Source organism: Thamnophis elegans, chromosome 8, assembly GCF_009769535.1.
Source record: "Thamnophis elegans isolate rThaEle1 chromosome 8, rThaEle1.pri, whole genome shotgun sequence".
NCBI lineage: Eukaryota > Metazoa > Chordata > Lepidosauria > Squamata > Colubridae > Thamnophis > Thamnophis elegans.
This window is the reverse complement of record NC_045548.1, coordinates 80,619,251-80,642,455: the sequence shown is the minus strand read 5'-3', so window position 1 is coordinate 80,642,455 and position 23,205 is coordinate 80,619,251. Positions and strand designations below refer to the sequence as shown.

Genomic DNA, 23,205 nt, shown 5'->3' with positions numbered 1-23,205 from the left:
CCTGCAGAGCTGTCAGGAGGGGGCAGCCAGCCTGGCCCTGAGCCCCCTCAGAGTTACCTCCCCCTCCCCTGGGAAGAGTCTGTGGGAACCGGGGCTCTCCCTGGCCAAGGGACCTTCTCTTTGGAGCGCTGCCGCCTCCCGTAGTTCGGAAAAGCGGCGCGCCTTTCGCGGTGCACGTTCCACTCCGCGCAGAGAGGCTTCTGGTCCCAAGACCGGCCGGCCGGCGGCCGGGTCTGGTCTCTGGCGAGAGGACCGCAAGCGGGACATCCGCAGCACCGCAGCCTCAAGAGGCACCTCAGCTCTCGCCCCACTCGGCCCTTCCTGGGGGGGGGGGGCAGGAAGCGCGACCCCGGGGCCGGGATTGGACAAGGGGAAGGTGGAGGTCCCCAAGCGCGACACCCCTCGCCCCCCCCCCCGCCTTACCTGCAAAGGCTGCTCCGGGCGGCTGGTTTCTGTTCTGCTGCTGCTCCGACGGCGGCTCGACGGCTTCCCTGCTCGGCCGGCTCGGCCTCACTTTAAAAGCGCGCCCCATCCCAGCCCCGGGGTGATGCAGCGCCGGTCCGCCGATCACGTGCCAAACCCTCCTCCCGCGTCCCTCCCTCCTCGCTCGGGAGAGCGGGGTGTCGGCCCGGCCGAGGTCCACGGCTGCTGGGAAGCTGGGAGCTTCGGGACTCGGGCTGCCACCTTGCGAGGTCCGGGCGAACCGAAGCTCATCCCCGCTTGCCTCCCTTCGCGGGCCGAGGGGGAAAGCCGCATGGGGGCCCAACCCAGCGCCTCTTCTGGAGCGACCTGCCACAGAGAGGAGGAAGGGCGGGGCGCGGGCGGGGGGTCAGGACTGCCCTCCGGCCAGATGACTAAGCCACGCCTTTCTCTTCCACTGGCTGCCCCCCCGTGGGGAGGCCGGGTGGGGAGGGAAAGTAGTCGGGGGGGGGGGGCAAATAAGCCGAGCCGGCCGGTTGTTTGGATGCTCAGTCTGGGATGCCTCTAGGGACACAGATCCAACTGCCCCCTTGATTGGGGGGGGGGGTTCTGCAGTAAGTGCGCCCCTCTCAGCCTCACATTCTCAAGCTAGAGGAGATGTTTGACGGTTTCTTGGGAAGGTGGTGGTCAGCTCCAGATGCCGAAGAGCAAAGGCAGGGGCGAGCAGCTGGTCCCCTCTGGCAGCACAATCCCAGCTCCCCCCCCCCATCAAGTCCAGCAGACAGAGCCTAGGCTAGGGAAGGGGTTTTAGCCCTACAAGAGGGGAGCCTGTCAGCTGGATAGCCAAATGCAGGCAGAAGCAGCATTCAAACAGGGGAGCTGGTGTAGGTCTCCCCCCACCACAAACGCCTTCTTTTAAAAAAAAGTTTTTATTTTTTTCATTTTAATAACATATAATCACATGTATACTATTACATAGCCAATATCGTATTGTATTATTAAATGTTTACATCAATTCATCTTACCATCAACTCCCAGAAATGATTATTGGCTCTTCTGCTCTTCATACACCATATTTGTACCTTATCCATCACTTTCTTCTCCTTCTCTCCTCCCCCCACACCTCCTTTCTTCCCTCTGTCATCCTTCTCTTCTCTACTTCCCCTTCCTCTCTCCTTCTCCTCTCTCCCCTTTCCACTCCTCCTTTCTCTCCTCCTCTTTCCCCCCCCCCCGCCCTCTCTCCTATCCCTCTCTTCTTCCCTACATTTTATGTTGATGGTATTTATAATTCCTTTTCAATATACTTATTTCATTTTAACATATATCTTCCTCCTTTTTTTAAACAAATAGAACAAAAAAGTATACATATATAGTAATCATATTTTTAAACCCACCTATTTTGGGTCGAGATGTAGATGGTTACAATTTCCAGCTATTCTCATCATTATGTTTATATAATTATGCTTCCTTACACGCTCCATATTTGTAGTTCCGTCTTTATAATCGCAATAATTTCCCATTGTAAGTATATTTCCTGTTCCCTCTCCATTTTTCCATATCTTGACAGGTTACCCTTAATTGTCTTTAAATAACAATGCTTACTGTTCAATGTTCACTACAATTCCCTTAATCTGCTATGTAGAACAACAAGCGGTCCACACCTCACTTGGTCCATCATCTTAAAAGTTCTATGATGTATGTCCATGTTTCATATATTTTAACCATGCTTAATTGCCCTTCTATTGTCATATTCAACCAATTAGCAACTCAGTTTAATTATCATGTATAAAAGTGGAGCCAGCTTTTTGTGCAGTCATGTTGCTATGCTGCCGCCCCGGCTCCGATTCAGAGGGCAAATCTCTGACCTATGAGGGCCTGTTGCACTCCCTCTGGGTCTGATGAGACGCTGCCCCTTCTTCTCCCCCCCCCACTCCAGGGAGATTCTGATCCAAAAACGGATCTCGGAGACAGTTTGACAGACAGGGTTCATGTAAGCGTCTTCAGAGCTCACCTCCCCCACGTCTGTCCAGCTGCAGAACTTCAGGTCGAATCCTCCACAAATGCCCTCTTGAGGAAAGATCACTCATCCCCTTCTTTTATTAAGAAATGTTTTTTTATTTTCATTTCCATATAAGTATCCACAAGTATATCATTACATCTTAACAAACACTATTATGTATTATCCAGTATTATATCTCATCATCTACCCACAACTCTCAGTTGCTCTTCTGCTTTCCGTACACCGTATTATACCCTGTTCCACAACAGCACTATCTCCTCTCCCCCTCTCCTTCTTCTTCCTACCTCCTTCCTTCCCTCTACCATCACTCCTTTCTCTTCTCTCCTTTCCCTTCCTTTCTCCTTCTCCTCTCTCTTCTTTCCACTCCTTCTCTCTCTCCCACTCTCTTCCTCACCTCTGCTTCCTTCTCTCCTATCCCCTCTCTTCCCCTCCTTTCCCCTCTATCCACTTGGCTTACATGGTATATTTCAGAATCTGAGCAGACTCCATTTAATATTGAGGGTATTAATAGACACATTCCAGTATTTGTCTTTCATGTTAATAATTTTACATACATCCTCCTTTTAAATGTATACATATATAACAATTCCATTATTATTCCCCTCCCCCCCCAGTGCGTATTTTTTGGACAGTGTGGGCCAGGTTCAAACATCATTTCACATAGTTTTAAATCATATCTACATTTCCAACTATCACCAAAATATTATTACACAGTTGGACATCATTAGATGCCCATAATTTTCTTTTTTTATATAAAAAAGTTTTTTATTTTTCCCTTCAACTTTATTCTCAAATATACATTCTTATAATTGTTATTTAACATTTAACATTTTCAGATCATTTTTCCGCCTGTATATTTACATTTTCATACTTTCTTATTTCTCCTCCCCCTGATTTAATAATGTGTCATCTGAGTTATTTGGTTTTTTTTAATTATTTTTTTTTATTTTTAAACCAACAAAAACGAACGAAACATAAGACACATACAACCTTCTTCCCTTTCATTTAGCGTGTCGTTTGGTTGCAAGATTTTTTGCGTCTTTTCCATGGTCACCACTTACAATTATATATCGAATCACAAATTGTTCCTTAGATAAACATAAGTACATTATTAGCGTTATATATCAATTATTCAACTCCAATTATTATTCCTTCATTTTAAACAGAGTATTCTATATGTTAAAATCATACATAAAAACATAATTCCATTACATCGTTCTAATCTGTTTAACAATGCTGAACCTTTATGGGATTGTATATATCATTTTACTATTCTTAAAATATGAAAAAAATCTCCAACATTTTCCATTACTATGATTTTTATCTAACCGTTGATAAAACAAATCCCAAACCTTGTAAAATTGTTCATCTTCTTGTAGAAAATGACAGGGCTTAGACGTTTCAGGATGCAAGGAGAAGTTTATTGGCAGCCAGGTTCAGAAAACTAGAACAGAAGACTAGCATTGCAAGTTCTGAACCACCTTCATTATCGAATCAGGCGTTCTTATACACTCTCAAAGGCAGCGTAGCACGGAAACACTTAACTCATTTCTTATTGGTTGCCTTGAGGAAAGAAGCCTTATAAGTAGATATTGTCTGACTTCTCCTTTTGTCTTGGGCCATAGGTACTGGCTACACGTGTCTCTATGCGAACTTTAGCTGAACCCTGTGGTTTTGGTATAAGAACTTTTACTGGAACCTTTACTGGACTTCTGTGGTTTAGGGCTTATGGCATTTTCCTTCTGCCACGTCTTACTCTTATATTTTAATTCACATTTTATCCTGCTTTATCCCCCCTTCTAGACTCTATTAATAGCTACAATTGAGTCTAGGCCATGACAGAGTTTTTGATTAACAATTCAGAACACCCATCAGCGAGAGGGAAAAGAAATACACATAGAATAATTCTTAGGGCTTATCTTCCAGAAGCACTTTCTCCACTCCCAAGAGTGCAAGTCGAACATACGTGCCAGTATCTGAAATTTCATCTTCATCATCCTGATGTGGGGCAATCCTATGGTCAATAAAGCTTTCCATCAGAATTAATTCCTTTTCAACCCGTATTTCCTTTACGGACCTCGTAACGAGTTGCTTGAATAGGGGTTATTATGGAAGGAAAAAAGGCCAGGCTCGCGATCCCACATAGCAGAAGAAACAGCATTTGTTTAATCCAACCTGATCCTACAGGGTCCCTCGCAGTCTTTGCCCAATTGAGGATGCTTGGTCCCGCAGTTGTTGTTGTTGTTTTTTGAGAACTTTTTTTATTGTTTTAGTTAAACAAACAAACAAAAAAAAACATCTTTCGTTACATCTTGTTGAAAGCGTATCGATTGGTTACAAATACATTCCGTGGGTTTCTTCATTTTTTTTTTTTCATTTCATTTTAATTTATTTGTATGCCGCCCTTTTCCCTAAAGGGACTCAGGGCGGCTCACAACTCAAAGGGAGGGGAAAACAAACAAAGTTACAAAAAACATAAAACCATACATGGTTAAAAAGCACAACAGTCATACCATTCGAAGTGGGGCAGCGAGTCTTTAGCCCCAGGCCTGTCGGAACAGCCAGGTTTTAAGGGCTGTGCGGAAGGCCTGGAGGGTGGTGAGGGTTCGAATCTCCACGGGGAGTTCGTTCCAAAAGGTCGGAGCAGCCACAGAGAAGGCCCTCCTCCGGGTAGTCACCAGTCGACACTGGCCGGCGGATGGAATTCGGAGGAGGCCTAATCTGTGGGATCTTATCGGTCTAGTGGAGGTGATTGGCAGCAGGCGGTCTCTCAAGTACCCAGGTCCAATACCATGAAGGGCTTTGTAGGTGACAACTAGCACCTTGAAGCGTACCCGGAGATCAACAGGCAGCCAGTGCAGCTCACGGAGGATAGGTGTTACGTGGGTGAACCGAGGCGCACCCACGATCACTCGCGTGGCTGCATTCTGGACAAGCTGAAGTCGCTGTATACTCTTCAAGGGCAGCCCCATGTAGAGCACGTTGCAGTATTCCAGTCTAGAGGTCACAAGGACACAAGTGACTGTTGTGAGAGCCTCCCGGTTCAGGTAGGGACGCAACTGGTGCACCAGGCGAACCTGGGCAAATGCCCCCCTGGTCACAGCTGACAAATGGTGTTCAAAAGTCAGCTGTGGGTCCAGGAGGACTCCCAAGTTGCGGACCCTATCTGAGGGGCGTACTATTTGACCCCCCAGCCTGAGAGGTGGAACACTTGGCCAATTAGTAGGAGGGAAGCACAGCAGCCACTCGGTCTTATCTGGATTGAGTACAAGCTTGTTAACCCCCATCCAGTCCCTAACAGCCTCGAGGCCCTGGCACATCACGTCCATCGCTTCATTGAGTTGGCACGGGGCGGACAGATACAGCTGTGTATCGTCCGCATACTGGTGGTATTTTATCCCGTGCCGTCGAATGATCTCACCCAGCGGTTTCATGTAGATATTAAAGAGGAGGGAGGACAGGACCGAACCCTGCGGCACCCCATACGTTAGGGGCCTAGGGGTCGATCTCTGCCCTCCGACCAACACCGACTGCGACCTGTCCGAGAGGTAAGAGGAGAACCACCGCAAGACAGTGCCTCCCACCCCCACCTCCCGCAGTTGTCGCAGAAGGATACCATGGTCGATGGTATCGAAAGCCGCCGAGAGGTCAAGGAGTACTAGGATGGAGGCATGACCTCCATCCCTGGCTCTCCAGAGATCATCGATCAATGCGACCAAAGCAGTTTCCGTGCTGTAGCCAGCCCTGAAACCTGACTGGAAGGGATCTAGATAACTGGTTTCCTCCAAGGACCGCTGGAGCTGAAAGGCCACCACCTTTTCAACAACCTTCCCCACAAAGGGGAGGTTGGAGACTGGACGATAGTTGTTTAGGACGGCTGGATCCAAAGACGGTTTCTTCAGGAGGGGTCTCACCACCGCCACCTTTAATGCGGGGGGAAAGACCCCCTCCCGAAGGGAGGCGGTAACAACCACTTGGATCCAGCCCCGTGTCACCTCCCTGCTGTTAACAACCACCCAGGAGGGGCACGGGTCCAGTACACATGTGGAGGCACTCACAGCTCTCATGGCCTTGTCCACAACCCTTACATATGCTTCATTCAAATCAGGTTGTACATTTTAAGTCAAGAAAGAAAAGTTATGTATTTTACTATCCCTGTACCATAATTCTCATTTGGTTACCATTGTTTTAAACATGTTTTTATCTAGAATCATTATATTAAAGACACAACCACCTACTGGCATTCATTTGCAATTTCAATAGATCTCCAATAACATTGCACCTTTATAACATATTTCTAAAATTAATTCGGTTAAGTAAGATATCTAAGCATCTGTCTCCCCCCCCCCCCCCCGGTAACCCACCTGTGTGTATCATTAAATATTGTCCATTAATATTCATTGTTATTATTGTAGTTAACTAAAGGTTATTTACTGTTTATCTCACCTCTCCTCTCCAGGCTCACACATATTATAACTTTATAGCCGTCTTTAAACAATGATTTATAATAAGATTTATAGGACTTTTCCCTCAATCCTAAATTAGTTAATTACGTGCTAAGAAAATAAACATTAGACATCTAAGACAATCTAAGAGATATTAACATTTCTACTTGACAATCACCCAAAATATACATTAGCATTTCTATGGCCTGGTTATTTATCCTAACTAGGGTTATTATTTCTCTATTAGTATCATAGTAAATTTATGTTAATGAATAAACATTCAATGGTAATCTAAAACAGCCTATAAGGTACTAAAATCTCTACCTAATTAACTAGCTTTTCCCATCAACTAGCATTAACACCGAACCAATTGTTATGATGGACATAAGCTTCCCCGACCCCCCCCTTGAACACCTGCTGGCTGCCCCCCCCCGTTTCATCTCCCCGTTCCATCTCCCCATGATGTCATCCCGTTTGATGCCACACTCTCCTCTATGTTTACCACTGCGACAGAACTTTATTCCCTCGGGAAACTCCCCCTTTCCCGGGGATGGCCTTCTGCCTATCAAGACGCTTCCTTAATGACGGATCAGGATCCCGAGAGGTGGCATGCGAAGAGAGAGACTTCTTGGGTTTTTTACAGGGTTTTTAAAGAAAAACTTAAGGGTGGGGTGGGGGTGATACGATGGCTCAACAGCGGCTTTTGGGGGGGGGAGTCTGCCAGGGCACAGTCCAGAGCAACTAATGGGCACGGTCGGGAGTGCTGGAAGGTTAGGATTCTGGGGGGAGACATTAAGCCATTCCATTGGGGGTTCCACCATCTCCACTGTTTGTGGGAGAGCAGATATAGTGGGGGGCCGAGGGCCAAATTATTGGTCAGGGGACGCGGTGTCGCTGTATAAGAGCGATCGCGCGTTTCGACCCTCATCACCCTTCTCACACCCCTGGGTTGTCAGGATACAGGACCCTGGTCTCCGCTGGTGTCGCTTAACGCCCACGTCCGTGGTACATAAGACTCCCCTCATTTACGACCTCATCAAGAGGGTAGAGCGGACCTGGCGTCCATTATGGAGACCTGGCTGAGCCATGAGGGGATGGTTCCCCTTAGTGATTATGCCACCAGGCCTTCCGGGCGTTTCACCAGCTGAGAGCCCAGGGCAGGGGTGGGGGGGTGGCGGTGGTTATTAGGGAAAGTCTCAGACCTCATGAGTTCACCGTCAGATAGGCGGGTGTGAGTCCCTTTTTGTGAAATGGGCCTTGAGTTCAGGTGGGCCTTTTTGTTATGTACATGTCTCCCTGCTACGTTTCATCGGCCCTGCCGGAGCTGCTAGAAATGGTGTTAGCTGGATTGGCGGTTGATTTCCCCAGGCTTATGATCCTGGGGATTTCAATCTGCCTTCCATTGGCAAGACATCCAAGTCAGCTCAGGATTCATGGCTTCCATGACGGCTATAGACCTACTCAGTTAATTCAGACCCCATCCATAATGGGGGACGCACGCTCGACCTGATTTTTTTCTCTGGATGAATGATCTAGATTTAGGGGATGTTTCTATCCAACCCTTGTCATGGTCGGATCATTTCCTCATCAGGCGTGACTTCCATACTGCTACCCTTCACCGCAGGGAGGTGGAACTGACTAAATGGTTCCGCCCCAGGCGCCTGATGGACCCTGAAAGGTTCCTGATGGAGCTTGGGACTTTCCTGAATCCCTTGCTCACAACTCGACCGAAGCCCTAGCGGAAGGCCTGGGATAGGGCGGCCACTGGGGTTTTGGATCGTTTTGTGCCTTTGCGGCCTCTGACATCCCGGATAGCTCCCTGGTTTACCGAGGAGCTCCGGGAGATGAAACACCGGAAAAGACGCCTAGAGAGTGGTTGGAGGGCCAGCCGGTCTGAATCTGATCGAACACTAATAAGAATTCATATTAAATCCTACTTAGTGGCGATAAAAGCGGCAAAACGGCAACATTTTTCCGCTCTTATCACATCCTCAGATAACTGCCCAGCCGCCCTGTTTAGGGTGACCCGCTCCTTACTTAACCAAGGAACTGGGAAAGACCCCTTGCAGGGTAGGGCTGAAGAATTTGTTCAGTATCTGCAGGATAAAATCGCTCAGATCCGGACAGGCTTGGACTCTGACTGGATAGATTCGGGCGAGTCGACGGGGATGAATCTTGTGGAGACCATCTGAGTTTGACCCTGTGACCCCCGAGGGCATGGACAGGATTATGGGGAGACTCAGTGCTGCCACTTGTGTGCTGGACCCGTGTCCCTCTTGGTTAGTCTCGGCTTCCTGGGAGGTGACACGAGGCTGGCTCCAGGCGATTACCAACGCTTCGTTGAGAGAGGGGTTCTTTCCTACTGCCTTGAAGGAGTCGGTGGTGAGGCCCCTCCTTAAGAAGCCTTCCCTGGACCCAGCTTCTTTAGCCAACTATCGTCCGGTCTCCAACCTTCGCTTTGTAGTGAAGGTTGTTGAGAGTGTGGTAGCACGTCAGCTTCCCCAGTTCCTGGATGAAGCTGTCTACCTGGATCTGTTTCAGTCGGGTTTCAGGCCCGGATACAGCACAGAGACGGCATTGGTCGCGTTGGTCGATGATCTCTGGTGGCCCAGGACAGGGGCTGCTCCTCTGTCCTGATCCTGTATATGAATGAATAAATGAATGAATGAATGAATGAATCCTATTAGACCTCTCAGCGGCTTTCGATACCATCGACCATGGTATCCTACTGCGACGACTCGGGGGGTTGGGAGTGGGGGGCACCATTTTACGGTGGTTCTCCTACCTGTCAGATCGGTCGCAGTTTGTGTTGACTGGAGGGCAGGGATTGACCCCAAGGCACGTCACTTGTGGGGTGCCCCAGGGGTTGGTTCTCTCACCCCTCCTGTTCAACATATATATGAAACCACTAGGTGAGATCATCCGTGGTTTTGGGGTATGGTATCATCAATATGCTGATGATACCCAACTTTTCATCTCTACCCCAAACCACCCAAACGATGCCCTCGACGTGATGTCCCGATGCCTGGAGGCTGTGCGGATCTGGATGGGGAGGAACAGTCTCAGGCTCAATCCCTCCAAGACTGAGTGGCTGTGGTTTCCGTCATCCCAATTTGTGCATCTTGTTCCATCTTTGATGATAGGGAGAGAAATTTTAGCCCCCTCAAAGAGGGCCACAATCTGGGCCTCCTCCTGGATACGGCTTAGTTTAGAAGAACACCTGACGGCCGTGACCAGGGGGGCCTTTTACCAGGTTTGCCTGATACGTCAGTTGCGCCCCTTCCTGGATGGGGATGCTCTGTGTACAGTCACTCATGCCCTCGTCCTTTCTCGCCTGGACTACTGTAACACTCTCTACATGGGGCTGCCCTTGAAGAGCACCCGGAGGCTTCACCTAGTGCAGAATGCGGCTGCGCGGGTTATCATGGGGGCACCTAGGTGCTCCCATGTTACACCCCTTTTAGGTGGCCTGCACTGGTTGCCGGTTGTCTTCCGGGTGCAATTCAAGATACTAATTATGACCTTTAAAGTGCTCCATGGCTTAGGCCCAGGATACCTGCGAGACCACCTACTGCCACCGGTAGCCCCCAGTGCGATCCCACAGGGTTGGCCTCCTCAGGGTGCCGTCAGCCAGCCAGTGTCGGCTAGCGACCCCCAGGGGGGAGAGCCTTCTCTGGGAGTGCCTGCCCTCTGGAATGAGCTGCCCCCGGAGCTTCGTATAATCCTGACCTCCTAAAAAGCTGGCTTTTCCAGCAAGCCAGCCTGGCCTGAACAAAACAAAATAAATTATTGATCACTGTTAATTTTAATTGAATTTTCTTAAAAATGTCATTGTTAATTCTAATTGGGTTTGTTTGGGATATCCTATTGAATACTTTCTAACTTTTGTAGTATGTGTTGTTTTTTTAATGTTGTAGGCCGCCCTGAGTCCTTGGGAGAAGGGCGGCATATAAATCTAATAAACCAAACCAAAACCAAACCAGTATCTTTCCAGTAACAAAATGGTCTTTCCTCTCTCGCCAGCTATTGTGTCGATTCTCTGTCCAGGACCTTTCCAGGGTTTAAGGCTTCTCTCCGCACTTTGAAGCTTAAACGATCTCTCGCGTGTGGTTTTGTTGCCCTTGAGTTGTTATTAGTGTAAGATTAATTTTGGTTGTCAGGTTGATTTCTGAATAGATTTGTCTTATTAACTCCATCTTTTTTGCTCTTTCTTTCTCTCCTGCATCTTGGAGTTTGGAATGGAGCACCAAATTGTCAAAGTCACTTTTCCAGCTTCCCTTCTTTCCACCTTCCCTCACGTTTACTCCATTTATAAGTTCATCTGAGTTCTTATCTTTGTTTTCTGTATTTCCATTCACTTCTTTAATTTCTGGGGCTGCAACCCCATCATCTATTTTTTGTGATTCCCCATAGTCTGTCCCATTTCTTGTCAAATCTCTCAAGTCCTTCTGAGAAGTTTTGAAGTCCAGCCAAAATGTTTTGAATTTACAATTTTTTTATCTGAGTATTGCTCCATTTTTTAGAGACAGGAAAAATATAAAGAAAAAGCAAGAAGAAGAATTTGGTACTATCTGCCACTCTGGCCTGTCACAGATTTTGAAGAATATACCTATTTTTATTTTAAATCTTAAGCAAACGTTCTTTTATGGTTTTCAAAAAAGAAGGGTTCTAAAGTTTTCTTTCCTTTTCCAATTCTTGCCAAAATATTTTCCACACACCACTATTTGTGACCTTGGGTCTTTATCGGGTTTTAAAGAGACGTTCCAAACCCTCCTGTTGCACAGTCAGTGTGGTCAGATAAGAGTGAACAAAGGTCAAAGCTTAACCAACCAGTCCGACCCTCCTCTGGGTCAGAAATGCTGGTTGTGTTTATCTGCTGGGCCTTCATCTTATCATTCCAGTTGAGCCAGATCTTTGGGAAAAGACCAGGGCTACGATAGTCCTTGACAAGGGAGGTAGAGGGGGAACCAAAACGGCAGAAACCCAGCTGCAAAGTGACTTGTATAATGTACTCAAAAAGCTGGGGATTTAGCCGTCTCCCCATGGTTGGCCCCGTAGCCGTGGGTGTAAAAATTACAGGGTCACCCTCCTTGTGCATCAAACGTTTTATCAGGAACCTGGCATTCCTGTGGGGTCACTGTCAGAGGAACAGTGCCCATTCTGAAATGTACCTTGCCCCTAGGAAGACACTTGTGGACGTGAAATTAACGCACAGCATGTCTCCCTCTGCTCACAATCTCTTCCAACACAAGGTCATTTCCTCGCTTCCGCCCCCACTCGTTTTTAACTGTTGGAAGGGGAATTTGACTACTGGAAGATGCCCAAGGCCATTTCAGCCACTCCGATTCCCCGTTTGGCTTACGGGATTTTGTGTTTACTTTCCCCCTGGTGGTTAATTCTGTTATGTTAACCCCTACATTATTCTCTTTTCAGGAAATGTTTTTCTTCTGAGGAGAGGCCGCCTGTCAGGCCTGCAGCCAGATTCCTTTTTGGATCTTTGGCCTGCCACTCTTCTATCTACTATGCAGTTTCTGTAGTGGGGAAATGGGAGGGGGATAGTAAGGAGTAGAATGTGATGTAACCAAAATAAAATTTCTTTTAGATTGCCAAGGTCATCCTTTGCCTTGGTACCTCTGAACCTGACAGGAGCTGGATGGGTGGAAGCTGCCAGCATGGCAGTGGGAGATTGGACCACGGGATGGGCTTGTGGGTATGGGGGCAAGATCTTGAACTCTCAACTGGGTGTGGAAAACCAGGAAGCCTTCAGATTCGGGTTTTCCCAGATGTGCCAACATGGCTCTCTTCATAAATTGGAGCTTTGAGTAATACTTTGCCTTGGAATCTGGTTTCATTTTGGATGTTATTTGGAATCCTGACACCCCCATACCTCTGTTCGCCCCCCCTTTAGCCAGTCTAGGGAAGCAGCCTGGATCTGGAACACATTCCAATGCAGTCAAAGCAATTTTAACACATTTTCTTTCTTTTTATTGCCAGTAGAAACAGTCCAATAACCGAGATTCACGTAGCTAAGTTGCAGCAGAATTGGAGTCGTACACAGTTAATCCCCCTCCCCCTCCCAAGTCCCCTACGAAGGATATGATTCACCTTGAACCCTCCCGTCTCTCGGGCAAATGGCTCCCCAGCCCTGTAAGCAGTTCTGAGCAGGGAGCCACCATTTTGCCTCCTGCAGGAACTGATTCAGCCTCTTGTGCTTTCACTGGTATCTGGGTTCTAGAAAACCAAAGCAAGAGTGGGGTTCCCAGGAAGAAACAGTGAGACGGCTGGAGAGCATTCCCTGGGAACCCCAGGGAAAAATCCCACCGCCCACCCAAGCCAGATGCAGCAGCAAAGGAGTGAGAGGCGAAAGGGATGGCAGCCAGAGAGGCTGCACTTGGTGGGGTGGCCGGAGGCTCCTGGGTGGATGAGAGAGAAAAGAATCAGCTCCAGCAAGATGGTCTGTTGCTTACAGGTCTCCCCCTTGGTCCTGCCTCTCTTTTCAACGCACAGCCCTTTTCTTGGTTTCTGGCTTCTCCTGCTGGCGTTCCGCCTCTTCCAGCAGGCCAGTGATTGTGCTTATCAAGTCCTCGATGAGTAAAGTCCCCGCCCTGTATAGTTCAAGGAGCTCCTGCCTTTTATCCTGAGGGACGTATCTAGAAAAGAGGAGCTCCAGAACACATATGCGTTGCCCCTTATATTCTCCCACCGTCACAGGGACCAGAGTGGTCCTCAACGTCTTCTTCAATTGCAGCTGCTGAGCCCGGGACGCACTGTCAGCTGCTGCTGTGGAATCGGGGCTGCCGCTGGTTGACCAGCCTCTGCTCGGCCACTCTTCCCCCCCCTCCTCTGGGTGGATGATGCCGATCACCGCCGATTCCATCTGATCAAGGGTGAGATCGCCCAATTGATAGAGCTGCAGCAGCTCCTTCCTTTTCTCGTGGGAAATGTACTGAGAATGCAGCAGATCCCACAATGAGGCTTCTTTTCCATGGAACTCAGCAACTGGGAAATTTAACAATCGAGACTTTAAATCACTCTGTGAGTGAAATGTGCTTTCTACCAAAGGCTCCTCAGAGGCTTGGGGAAAGGAAATGTTTCCTAGTGAAGGCTCACAAAAGACGGATGCCCCATCGCTTGAGGTCCCCATTTGTGTAACCGCAGTAGACATCACCTTGCCATCTGCAGGGACACTACCTGCCAATTCTCGAGATTTGAGGTGACTCATTTCCTCACTGGTCTTAGACACACACCTGAAAAAGAAAGGATCCCAGGTGGATGTTCTCTGGTCCTGGATATTACGGATAATGTCATTGATGTCCTCCAACTCCAATGTGTACTGAAAAAGGTCATACTGTGAAGGATGCTGATTTCCTGATTTCATGTCCTCTGTCTTATTGACGATGGCGGTGACCACGGTCTCCATCTGGTCAATGGTGAGGATGCCCGATCGGTACAGTTGTAGAAGCTCCTTCCTTTTCTCCACAGGGATGTACTTGGAATGAAGTACCTCCCACACCGACACTTTACGCCCGTGAAACGCCGCAGCCGTGACCTCCACCTTCCGGGACTTCAGAGCCTCCTCTTTCCGCAGGTCGGCAGGATCCCCTTCCCCCCCTTCTCTGGTGTCTTCGGCCTCGGCACTTGAGCTGGATGTGTGGAAGTCTGTGGGAAGATGACGTTCGCTGCTTGTGGCTCTGGGAAGGCGGTCGGTGAGAATCTTTGTGAGCTCCTCAAGGGGGAGGCTGCCCCTCCTGTATCTGCTCAGAAGCTCTTCCCGTTCGTGCTCTGTGAAGCGCTCGGAGAACAGGATGTCCCAAGCGGAGAACTCTTGGTCAGCGGAAGGTGCGGGCAGGAGCTGAGAGCGCAGGGCGCTTTCCCAGTTTGCCAGGTCTAAGGAGGAATCCCTGAGAGCCCGGGGATCTGCCGCCGCCTCTTGATCTGGGCTCCTCACCTTCACATCGAGCTTCCTGCCAGTGGCTTCCTTTTTGGCAACCAAGGCGTGGAGGACGATGCTGAGCCGCTCGTTGACAGCAGCCCACTTTTGAACAAGTCCAGTAACTCTGTCCTCTTCTCCTCGGAAATGTTGTTTGAGAAGAGCAGGTCCCAGAGGGTGACCCTCTGCCCTTGGCAGTTGCCTGCAGGCATATCCACGGTCGTGACTCGAGGGTCTTCATCCAGGGCTCTCCAAGTGGTGGTTGATCCGTGGCATCATCTGCTGTCATGGGTGGTTGTTGGGAGCTTCTTTGTGACCGATGGCCTGGAACTCTTTCCTCTGCCTCGTGATTATGGCGATGAGGACTTGGGTGAGGCGCTCAAGTGTCATGGTGCCTGCTTTGTGCTGCCTCAGCAAGTCCTGCCTCTTGGACGGAAGGATGTATCTGGAGAAGAGGAGGTCCCATACAGAAACCACTTGGTCCCGGAACAGCCCCACGCCGATCTGGGTCTTGGCCGCCTGCAAAGCCTTTCCTGGTGTTCTCGTTGAGGGAAGAGGAGAAGCAGCCCTTGTCCATGATGTGGAGCAGCAGCAAACCAGTTTCTGGGTCGGGCAGGCACCGCTGCAGAAGCTGCAGGTAAGTGAGGTTTTCGTGTGTGTTTGGGTCAAGAAGCCCTTGGTGTCGTCGGTGGGATCAGAGAGGATCCGGTTCATTTCCTCATCAAAGTAGCCCCGCTTGTACGCTACTTCCACGGGGAGGCGGTGACTGTGCACAGGATCAATGATGCCCCCCGTGGCAATCTGGGCTTCCAGCAGGCGGATCCCATGCTCTTTGACTATGAGACCTTTCTTCATGGCCTGGAAGAGGGAGAGCTTGTTTCCCGTATAGGGTCCTTATATCCAGTCACAGCCCTCTCTGCAGAGCGAAGCTTCTCCTGCAGCTCGGCCCCACCAGTTCAACAGAGACAGCGTCATCGACGGGAGAGTTCTGATTCCCCAGGGGTCGGTGATGAAGCCCGTGGCGGCCTGTGCCTCCAGCAACACCAGGGCCGTGCCTGGCCTCAGAATGCCTTTCCACGTGGCCTGGTAGATGGTCATCTTCTCTGACTTGGAAGGGTCTGTCCTGGATGGCACCAGCACTCCAGCGATGCAGCTGTTGCTTCCAGGTACCTCTTCACTGAATCCATCTCGCTGACCTCTTCCACCGTCTTGGTGCCCTTGCGTGAACTCGGAGAGCGTGGCTTGGTTGATGATGTGGGAGTCAAACAGTTCTGAGGCCGGACACCTGCTTCCTCAGCCCCGAGAACCTCGGCTGGTTTCCCTTGTCTTCCATCTCTTCCAGCAGGTTGGTGAGAATTTGGACCAGCTCTCCTGGGGCCACAGACCTCTCTGGTATTTCTGCAGCAGCTCCCTGGCGCTTGGCCGCAGTCACGTACTTGGAGAAGAGGAGCTCCCCACGCAGATCGCCTGGAGCCTTGAAACTCACCCACAGGCACGTCTATGGTCACCTGTCGCAAGTGTGCATTCCAGTTCGTTGTGTTGGGAGGGAAGTGTGGCTTCCTCTCCTGGGGAAAAAGCCTGTCCTTGGCGTGAAGCGAGACCAGGGTGCTGATCATTTCCTGAATGGTCAAGGATCCCAATCGGTATTTCATCAGCAGCTCCTCTCTTTGGCTTTCTGGAATGCTTTGGGAGAAGAGGAGTTCCCAGACGGAGATCCTCTGTCCTTGGAACTCGCCAACCTGCAGGGTCACGGTCCTGGTTACGCAAGAGACCCTCCCAGGAGCCAGGAGACACGGGAGTGTGGGACGGTTCTCTCTTTTCACTGTCCTCTGTCTTATTGACGATGGCGGTGACCACGGTCTCCATCTGGTCAATGGTGAGGATGCCCGACCGGTACAGTTGTAGAAGCTCCTTCCTTTCTCCACCAGGGATGTACTTGGAATGAAGTACCTCCCACACCGAAACTTACGCCCGTGAAACGCCGCAGCCGTGACCTCCACCTTCCGGGACTTCAGAGCCTCCTCTTTCCGCAGGTCGCAGGATCCCCTTCCCCCCCTTCTCTGGTTGTCTTCGGCCTCGGCACTTGAGCTGGATGTGGGAAGTCTGTGGGAAGATGACGTTCGCTGCTTGTGGCTCTGGGAAGGCGGTCGGTGAGAATCTTTGTGAGCTCCTCAAGGGGGAGGGCCTGCCCCTCCTGTATCTGCTCAGAAGCTCTTCCCGTTCGTGCTCTGTGAAGCTCGGGAGAACAGGGTGTCCCAAGCGGAGAACTCTTGGTCAGCGGAAGGTGCGGACAGGAGCTGAGAGAGCAGGGGCTTTCCCAGTTTGCCGGGTCTAAGGAGAATCCCTGAGAGCCCGGGATCTGCCGCCGCCTCTTGATCTGGACTCCTCACCTTCACACGAGCTCTCCTGCCAGTGGCTTCCCTTTTTGGCAACCAAGGCGTGGAGGACGACAGCTGAGCCCGCTCCGTTGACAGCAGCCCACTTTTGAACAAGTCCAGTAAACTCTGTCCTCTTCTCCTCGGAAATGTTGTTTGAGAAGAGCAGGTCCCAGAGGGTGACCCCTGCCCGTTGGCAGTTGCCTGCAGGCATATCCACGGTCGTTGACTCGAGGGGTCTTCATCCAGGGCTCTCCAAGTGGTGGTTGATCCGTGGCATCATCTGCTGTCATGGTTGGTTGGTTGGGAGCTTCTTTGTGACCGATGGGCCTCCTGGCACTCTTTTCTCTGCCTCGGTGATTATGGCGATGAGGACTTGGGTGAGGCGCTCAAGTGTCATGGTGCCTGCTTTGTGCTGCCTCAGCAACGTCCTGCCTCTTGAGACGGAAGGATGTATCTGGAGAAGAGGAGGTCCCATACAGAAACCACTTGGTCCCGGAAAAGCCCCACGCCGATCTGGGTCTTGGCCGCCTGCAAAGCCTTCCTGGTGTTCTCGTTGAGGGAAAGAGGAGAAGCAGCCCTTGTCCATGATGTGGAGCAGCAGCAAACCAGTTTCTGGGTCGGGCAGGCACCGCTGCAGAAGCTGCAGGTAAGTGAGGTTTTCGTGTGTGTTTGGGTCTAAAGAAGCCCTTGGTGTCGTCGGTGGGATCAGAGAGGATCCGGTTCATTTCCTCATCAAAGTAGCCCCGCTTGTACGCTACTTCCACGGGGAGGCGGTGACTGTGCACAGGATCAATGATGCCCCCCGTGGCAATCTGGGCTTCCAGCAGGCGGATCCCATGCTCTTTGACTATGAGACCTTTCTTCATGGCCTGGAAGAGGGAGAGCTTGTTTCCCGTATAGGGGTCCTTATATCCAGTCACAGCCCTCTCTGCAGAGCGAAGCTTCTCCTGCAGCTCGGCCCCACCAGTTCAACAGAGACAGCGTCATCGACGGAGAGTTCTGATTCCCCAGGGGGGTCGTCCATGTGATGAAGCCCGTGGCGGCCTGTTGCCTCCAGCACAACACCAGGGCCGTGCCTTGGCCTCAGAATGCCGTTCCACGTGGCCTGGTAGATGGTCATCTTCTCTGACTTGGAAGGGTCTGCCCTGGATGGAACCAGCACTCCAGCGATGCAGCTGTTGCCTTCCAGGTACCTCTTCACTGAATCCATCTCGCTGACCTCTTCCACCGTCTTGGTGCCTTGCGTGAACTCGGGAGAGCGTTGGCTTGGTTGTGATGCGGGAGTCAAACAGTTCTGAGGCCGCACCTGCTTCCTCAGCCCCGAGAACCTCGGCTGGTTTCCCTTGTCTTCCATACTCTTCCAGCAGGTTGGTGAGAATTTGGACCAGCTCTACTGGGGCCACAGACCTCTCTTGGTATTTCTGCAGCAGCTCCTGGCGCTTGGCCGCAGTCACGTACTTGGAGAAGAGGAGCTCCCACGCAGATCGCTGGAGCCTTGAAACTCACCCACAGGCACGTCTTGGTCACCTGTCGCCAAGGTGCATTCCAGTTCGTTGTGTTGGAGGGAAGTGTGGCTTCCTCTCCTGGGGAAAAGCCCTGTCCTTGGCGTTGAAGCGAGACAGGGTGCTGATCATTTCTGAATGGTCAAGGATCCCAATCGGTATTTCATCAGCACGCTCCTCTCTTTGGCTTTCTGGAATGCTTGGGAGAAGAGGAGTTCCCAGGACGGAACTCCTCTGTCCTGGAACTCGCCAACCTGCAGGGTCACGGTCTGGTTACGCAAGAGACCCTCCAGGACAGGAGACACGGGAGCGTGGGACGGTTCTCCTCTTTTTCATGTCCTCTGTCTATTGACGATGGCGGTGACCACGGTCTCCATCTGGTCAATGGTGAGGAGCCCGACCGGTACAGTTGTAGAAGCTCCTCCTTTTCTCCACAGGGATGTACTTGGAATGAAGTACCTCCCACACCGACACCTTTACGCCCGTGAAACGCCGCAGCCGTGACCTCCACCTTCCGGGACTTTCAGAGCCTCCTCTTTCCGCAGGTCGGGCAGGATCCCCTTCCCCCCTTCTCTGGTGTCTTCGGCCTCGGCACTTGAGCTGGATGTGTGGAAGTCTGTGGGAAGATGCGTTCGCTGCTTGTGGCTCTGGGAAGGCGGTCGGTGAGAATCTTTGTGAGCTCCTCAAGGGGGAGGCTGCCCCTCCTGTATCTGCTCAGAAGCTCTTCCCGTTCGTGCTCTGTGAAGCGCTCGGGAACAGGGTGTCCCAAGCGGAGAACTCTTGGTCAGCGGAAGGTGCGGACAGGAGCTGAGAGCGCAGGGCGCTTTCCCAGTTTGCCGGGTCTAAGGAGGAATCCCTGAGAGCCCGGGGATCTGCCGCCGCCTCTTGATCTGGACTCCTCACCTTCACATCGAGCTTCCTGCCAGTGGCTTCCTTTTTGGCAACCAAGGCGTGGAGGACGACGCTGAGCCGCTCCGTTGACAGCAGCCCACTTTTGAACAAGTCCAGTAACTCTGTCCTCTTCTCCTCGGAAATGTTGTTTGAGAAGAGCAGGTCCCAGAGGGTGACCCTCGCCCTTGGCAGTTGCCTGCAGGCATATCCACGGTCGTTGACTCGAGGGTCTTCATCCAGGGCTCTCCAAGTGGTGGTTGTATCGTGGCATCATCTGCTGTCATGGTTGTTGGTTGGGAGCTTCTTTGTGACCGATGGGCCTGGCACTCTTTTCCTCTGCCTCGGTGATTATGGCGATGAGGACTTGGGTGAGGCGCTCAAGTGTCATGGGCCTGCTTTGTGCTGCCTCAGCAAGTCCTGCCTCTTGGACGGAAGGATGTATCTGGAGAAGAGGAGGTCCCATACAGAAACCACTTGGTCCCGGAACAGCCCCACGCCGATCTGGGTCTTGGCCGCCTGCAAAGCCTTCCTGGTGTTCTCGTTGAGGGAAGAGGAGAAGCAGCCCTTGTCCATGATGTGGAGCAGCAGCAAACCAGTTTCTGGGTCGGGCAGGCACCGCTGCAGAAGCTGCAGGTAAGTGAGGTTTTCGTGTGTGTTTGGGTCAAAGAAGCCCTTGGTTCGTCGGTGGGATCAGAGAGGATCCGGTTCATTCCTCATCAAAGTAGCCCCGCTTGTACGCTACTTCCACGGGGAGGCGGTGACTGTCACAGGATCAATGATGCCCCCCGTGGCAATCTGGGCTTCCAGCAGGCGGATCCATGCTCTTTTAAGATTAATTCCTTTTCATTGCTTGGAAGAGTGAAATAGTTTTTCCTGTGTTTGGATCCTTGTAACCTTTCGGCTCTCTCTGCATAAGTACTTTTTCTGTATTTCTTCTCCTACCACCCCAGCTTCAATTGCCTGATCTACAGAAAGTCTCTCATTGCTTAATGGGTTAATGATGAAGCCCGTGGCGGCCTGTGCCTCCAGCAACACCAGGGCCGTGCCTGGCCTCAGAATGCCTTTCCCATGGCCTGGTAGATGTCATCTTCTCTGACTTGGAAGGGTCTGCCTGGACGGCACCAGCACTCCAGCATGCAGCTGTTGCCTTCCAGGTACCTCTTCACTGAATCCATCTGGCGACATCCTGCGCTCTCTCTTTCCTGCTTCCAAATTGTTCAACGTTTTCTTCATTAATGCTGTCTGCCTTTTGTAGTTCGGAAGCTGTGACTTTCCGCCGTAGTCTGGAACCATATGGTCTTTTCTGTGGTCTTCTCTTTCCTCTATTATCTTCAGTATTTGCCTTGGCAATAGACTTCAGAATTTCAACACCCCCCTGATATTTTTAATCATTTCTTTCTGCTTTTCTTTTGTAATGTAGTCAGAAGAAAGGAGTTCCCAAAGGGAAATGAAATGTCCTTTGTATTTCCCAAGACCTACGTTTATTTTGCAAGATGAGAGGACACGCCTCGTTTTTTCATCCACAAATATATACTCTCTCTTCTCTAATAACGGCAGCAGGTATGCCCCTGTCTTTGAATCTTTGGTGCACCTGAGCAGGAGCTGAGCGTAGGTAATCTTTTCCTGGGTGTTGGGATCTACAAATCCTTTGGGAACAAGCCCCTCATCAGAAAGCAGGATGCAGGTTTCTTCATCCAAGCAGCCCCGCCTGCAAGCCACCTCCACAGGGAGGCGGTGACTGTGCATGGGGTCAATGATGCCCCCGTGGCCATCTGCGCCTCCAGCAGCCGGAGGGCATAGGCTTTCTCTACCAGTTTACTTTGCATGGCTTGGAAAAGGGAGACCTTGTCTCCTGTGGAGGGGTCGGTGTGTCCAGTAACGGCTTTCTCAGCAAGGAGGAGCGCCTTGTGGAACTCTTCCCCAACCAGCCCAAGAGAGACGGCCTGGTCAACTGAGAGGGACTTCTTCCCCAGCAGGTCAGTCAGGAGCCCTGTGGCAGCTTGCACTTCTAGTAACGGCAGAGCGTGTTCTGGGGAGAGAAAGCCTCTTTCATGGCCTCATAGGCAAGCAGCTTCTCCCCGGCTACCAAGACACCTGCAATGCAGCCTGTCCCCTCCAGGTAGCGCTTCACGGTGTCCCTCTGGGCAAGCTGCTGCAGCGGAAGGGTCTTCTGGTGCAGCCGGTCCACAGTCGCCTTGTCAAGGATTTCTGCATTGAAGAGCTCTGCAGCAGAGACCTCTTGCCCCCGCAGCCCCTTCAGCTTCAGCTCCTGGGTTGCCCGCTCCGTTTCCTCCACGATGGCGGCAATGGTTCTGCAGAGCTGCGGCAAACTGAGCTTCTCACCCTTGTACTGCCTGACCAGATCTTTCCTCTTCTGTTCATGGATGTATGGGGAACAGAGGAGGCTCCACAGAGAGACCGCTTGGCCTTTATACCGACCGACCTGTACACGCATAGTCTGCATTCTCAAAAATTCTTTTGTTGCTTCGTCAATGTAGAAGTAGGCTTCCCCTCTTCTGACAATCTGCAGCATGTACAGCCCAGTTTCTGAATCTTGGATGCAGCGTTCGAGAAGCTGAAGGTAAGTGAGGTTCTCGTGAGTATTGGGGTCAAAGAATCCTTTGGTATCATCCGTGGGGTCCAAAAGGATGCGGTTCAGGTCTTCATCAAAGTAGCCTCGCTTATATGCAACCTCCACGGGGATGCGGTGGCTGTGCACGGGGTCAATGATGCCCCCCGTAGCAATCTGCGCCTCCAGCAGGCGGATGCCATGGCTCCTCACAATCAGCTCCTGATTCATGGCCTCGAAGAGGGAGATCTGCCCGTTGGTGTAAGGATCCGTGTATCCAGTGACGGCTTTTTCTGCACTCAGCAGCTTCCCATGAATTTCTTTTCCAATCAGCCCTGCTGTCATGGCTTCGTCCACAGAGAGCTTCTTGTTTTTCACAGGGTCAATGAGGTACCCTGTGGCTGCCTGGGCCTCCAGTAGGACCAGAGCTGCCCCTGGTCTCAGCAGACCTCGCCTCATGGCTTGATAGAGGCTCATTTTTTCATGATCCGGTTCTATGAGGACCCCTGCAATGAAGTTGCACCCCTCCAGGAAGCACTTGACGGAATCCATCTCGCTGACTTCCTGGACAGTTGTCTTCCCCTGCCTGAGTTCGTCCAGGGTCGTCATGTCTATCAGCTGGGACTGGAAGAGGTCGTTGGCTGACACCTCTTCCTTAGGCCTTTGAAGGTGAACCTCTTGCCTTGTTGCTCTGTCTCTTCGATGACATTCTTGATGGACGATGCCATTTCCTGAAGAAGCTCCTCGTGTGCACCTTTGTATCTCAGCACCAGCTCCCTCCGCTTGGTATCTGGGATGTACTCTGAGTGAAGCAAGCAACCAGAGAGAAACTCTTGCCCCTTAAACCTCCCAGTGCTGACCGAGACAAGGAAAGAGTTTAGCACTTCCACGGCTTGCTGGTCTCCATAAAAGCTGCCTCTTCAGACAGTGGGAGAAGCCAGAGCCTGACTCAGGATCCTGGATGCACCTGTCCTTCAGACGCTGATAGGTCAGGCTCTCCTGGGTATTCGGGTCAAAGAAAACCTGGATCTCCTTGCTGTCCTGAGAAAG

The 23,205-nt window shown here is 51.0% G+C and overlaps 1 protein-coding gene across 1 annotated transcript in view; it reads right to left on the bottom strand.

The window, feature by feature from the left end:
* Positions 1-23,205, bottom strand: part of EPPK1 (epiplakin 1) — a 42,144-nt gene that overhangs the window by 4,423 nt on the left and 14,516 nt on the right. Inside the window, 39 exon segments of the mRNA XM_032222365.1 lie at positions 424-509; positions 13,387-14,907; positions 14,910-15,041; positions 15,044-15,107; positions 15,110-15,346; positions 15,348-15,484; positions 15,487-15,708; positions 15,711-15,767; positions 15,770-15,814; positions 15,817-15,975; positions 15,978-16,032; positions 16,034-16,093; positions 16,095-16,268; positions 16,270-16,572; positions 16,574-16,734; positions 17,206-17,623; positions 17,626-17,757; positions 17,759-17,869; positions 17,871-18,157; positions 18,160-18,214; positions 18,217-18,270; positions 18,272-18,445; positions 18,447-18,685; positions 18,688-18,794; positions 18,942-19,139; positions 19,907-19,976; positions 19,979-20,265; positions 20,267-20,351; positions 20,354-20,401; positions 20,404-20,430; positions 20,433-20,486; positions 20,489-20,722; positions 20,725-20,763; positions 20,766-20,882; positions 20,885-21,352; positions 21,355-21,636; positions 21,639-22,805; positions 22,808-23,097; positions 23,099-23,205. Of these exon segments, the coding sequence (XP_032078256.1) occupies positions 424-509; positions 13,387-14,907; positions 14,910-15,041; positions 15,044-15,107; positions 15,110-15,346; positions 15,348-15,484; positions 15,487-15,708; positions 15,711-15,767; positions 15,770-15,814; positions 15,817-15,975; positions 15,978-16,032; positions 16,034-16,093; positions 16,095-16,268; positions 16,270-16,572; positions 16,574-16,734; positions 17,206-17,623; positions 17,626-17,757; positions 17,759-17,869; positions 17,871-18,157; positions 18,160-18,214; positions 18,217-18,270; positions 18,272-18,445; positions 18,447-18,685; positions 18,688-18,794; positions 18,942-19,139; positions 19,907-19,976; positions 19,979-20,265; positions 20,267-20,351; positions 20,354-20,401; positions 20,404-20,430; positions 20,433-20,486; positions 20,489-20,722; positions 20,725-20,763; positions 20,766-20,882; positions 20,885-21,352; positions 21,355-21,636; positions 21,639-22,805; positions 22,808-23,097; positions 23,099-23,205 (8,463 nt within the window).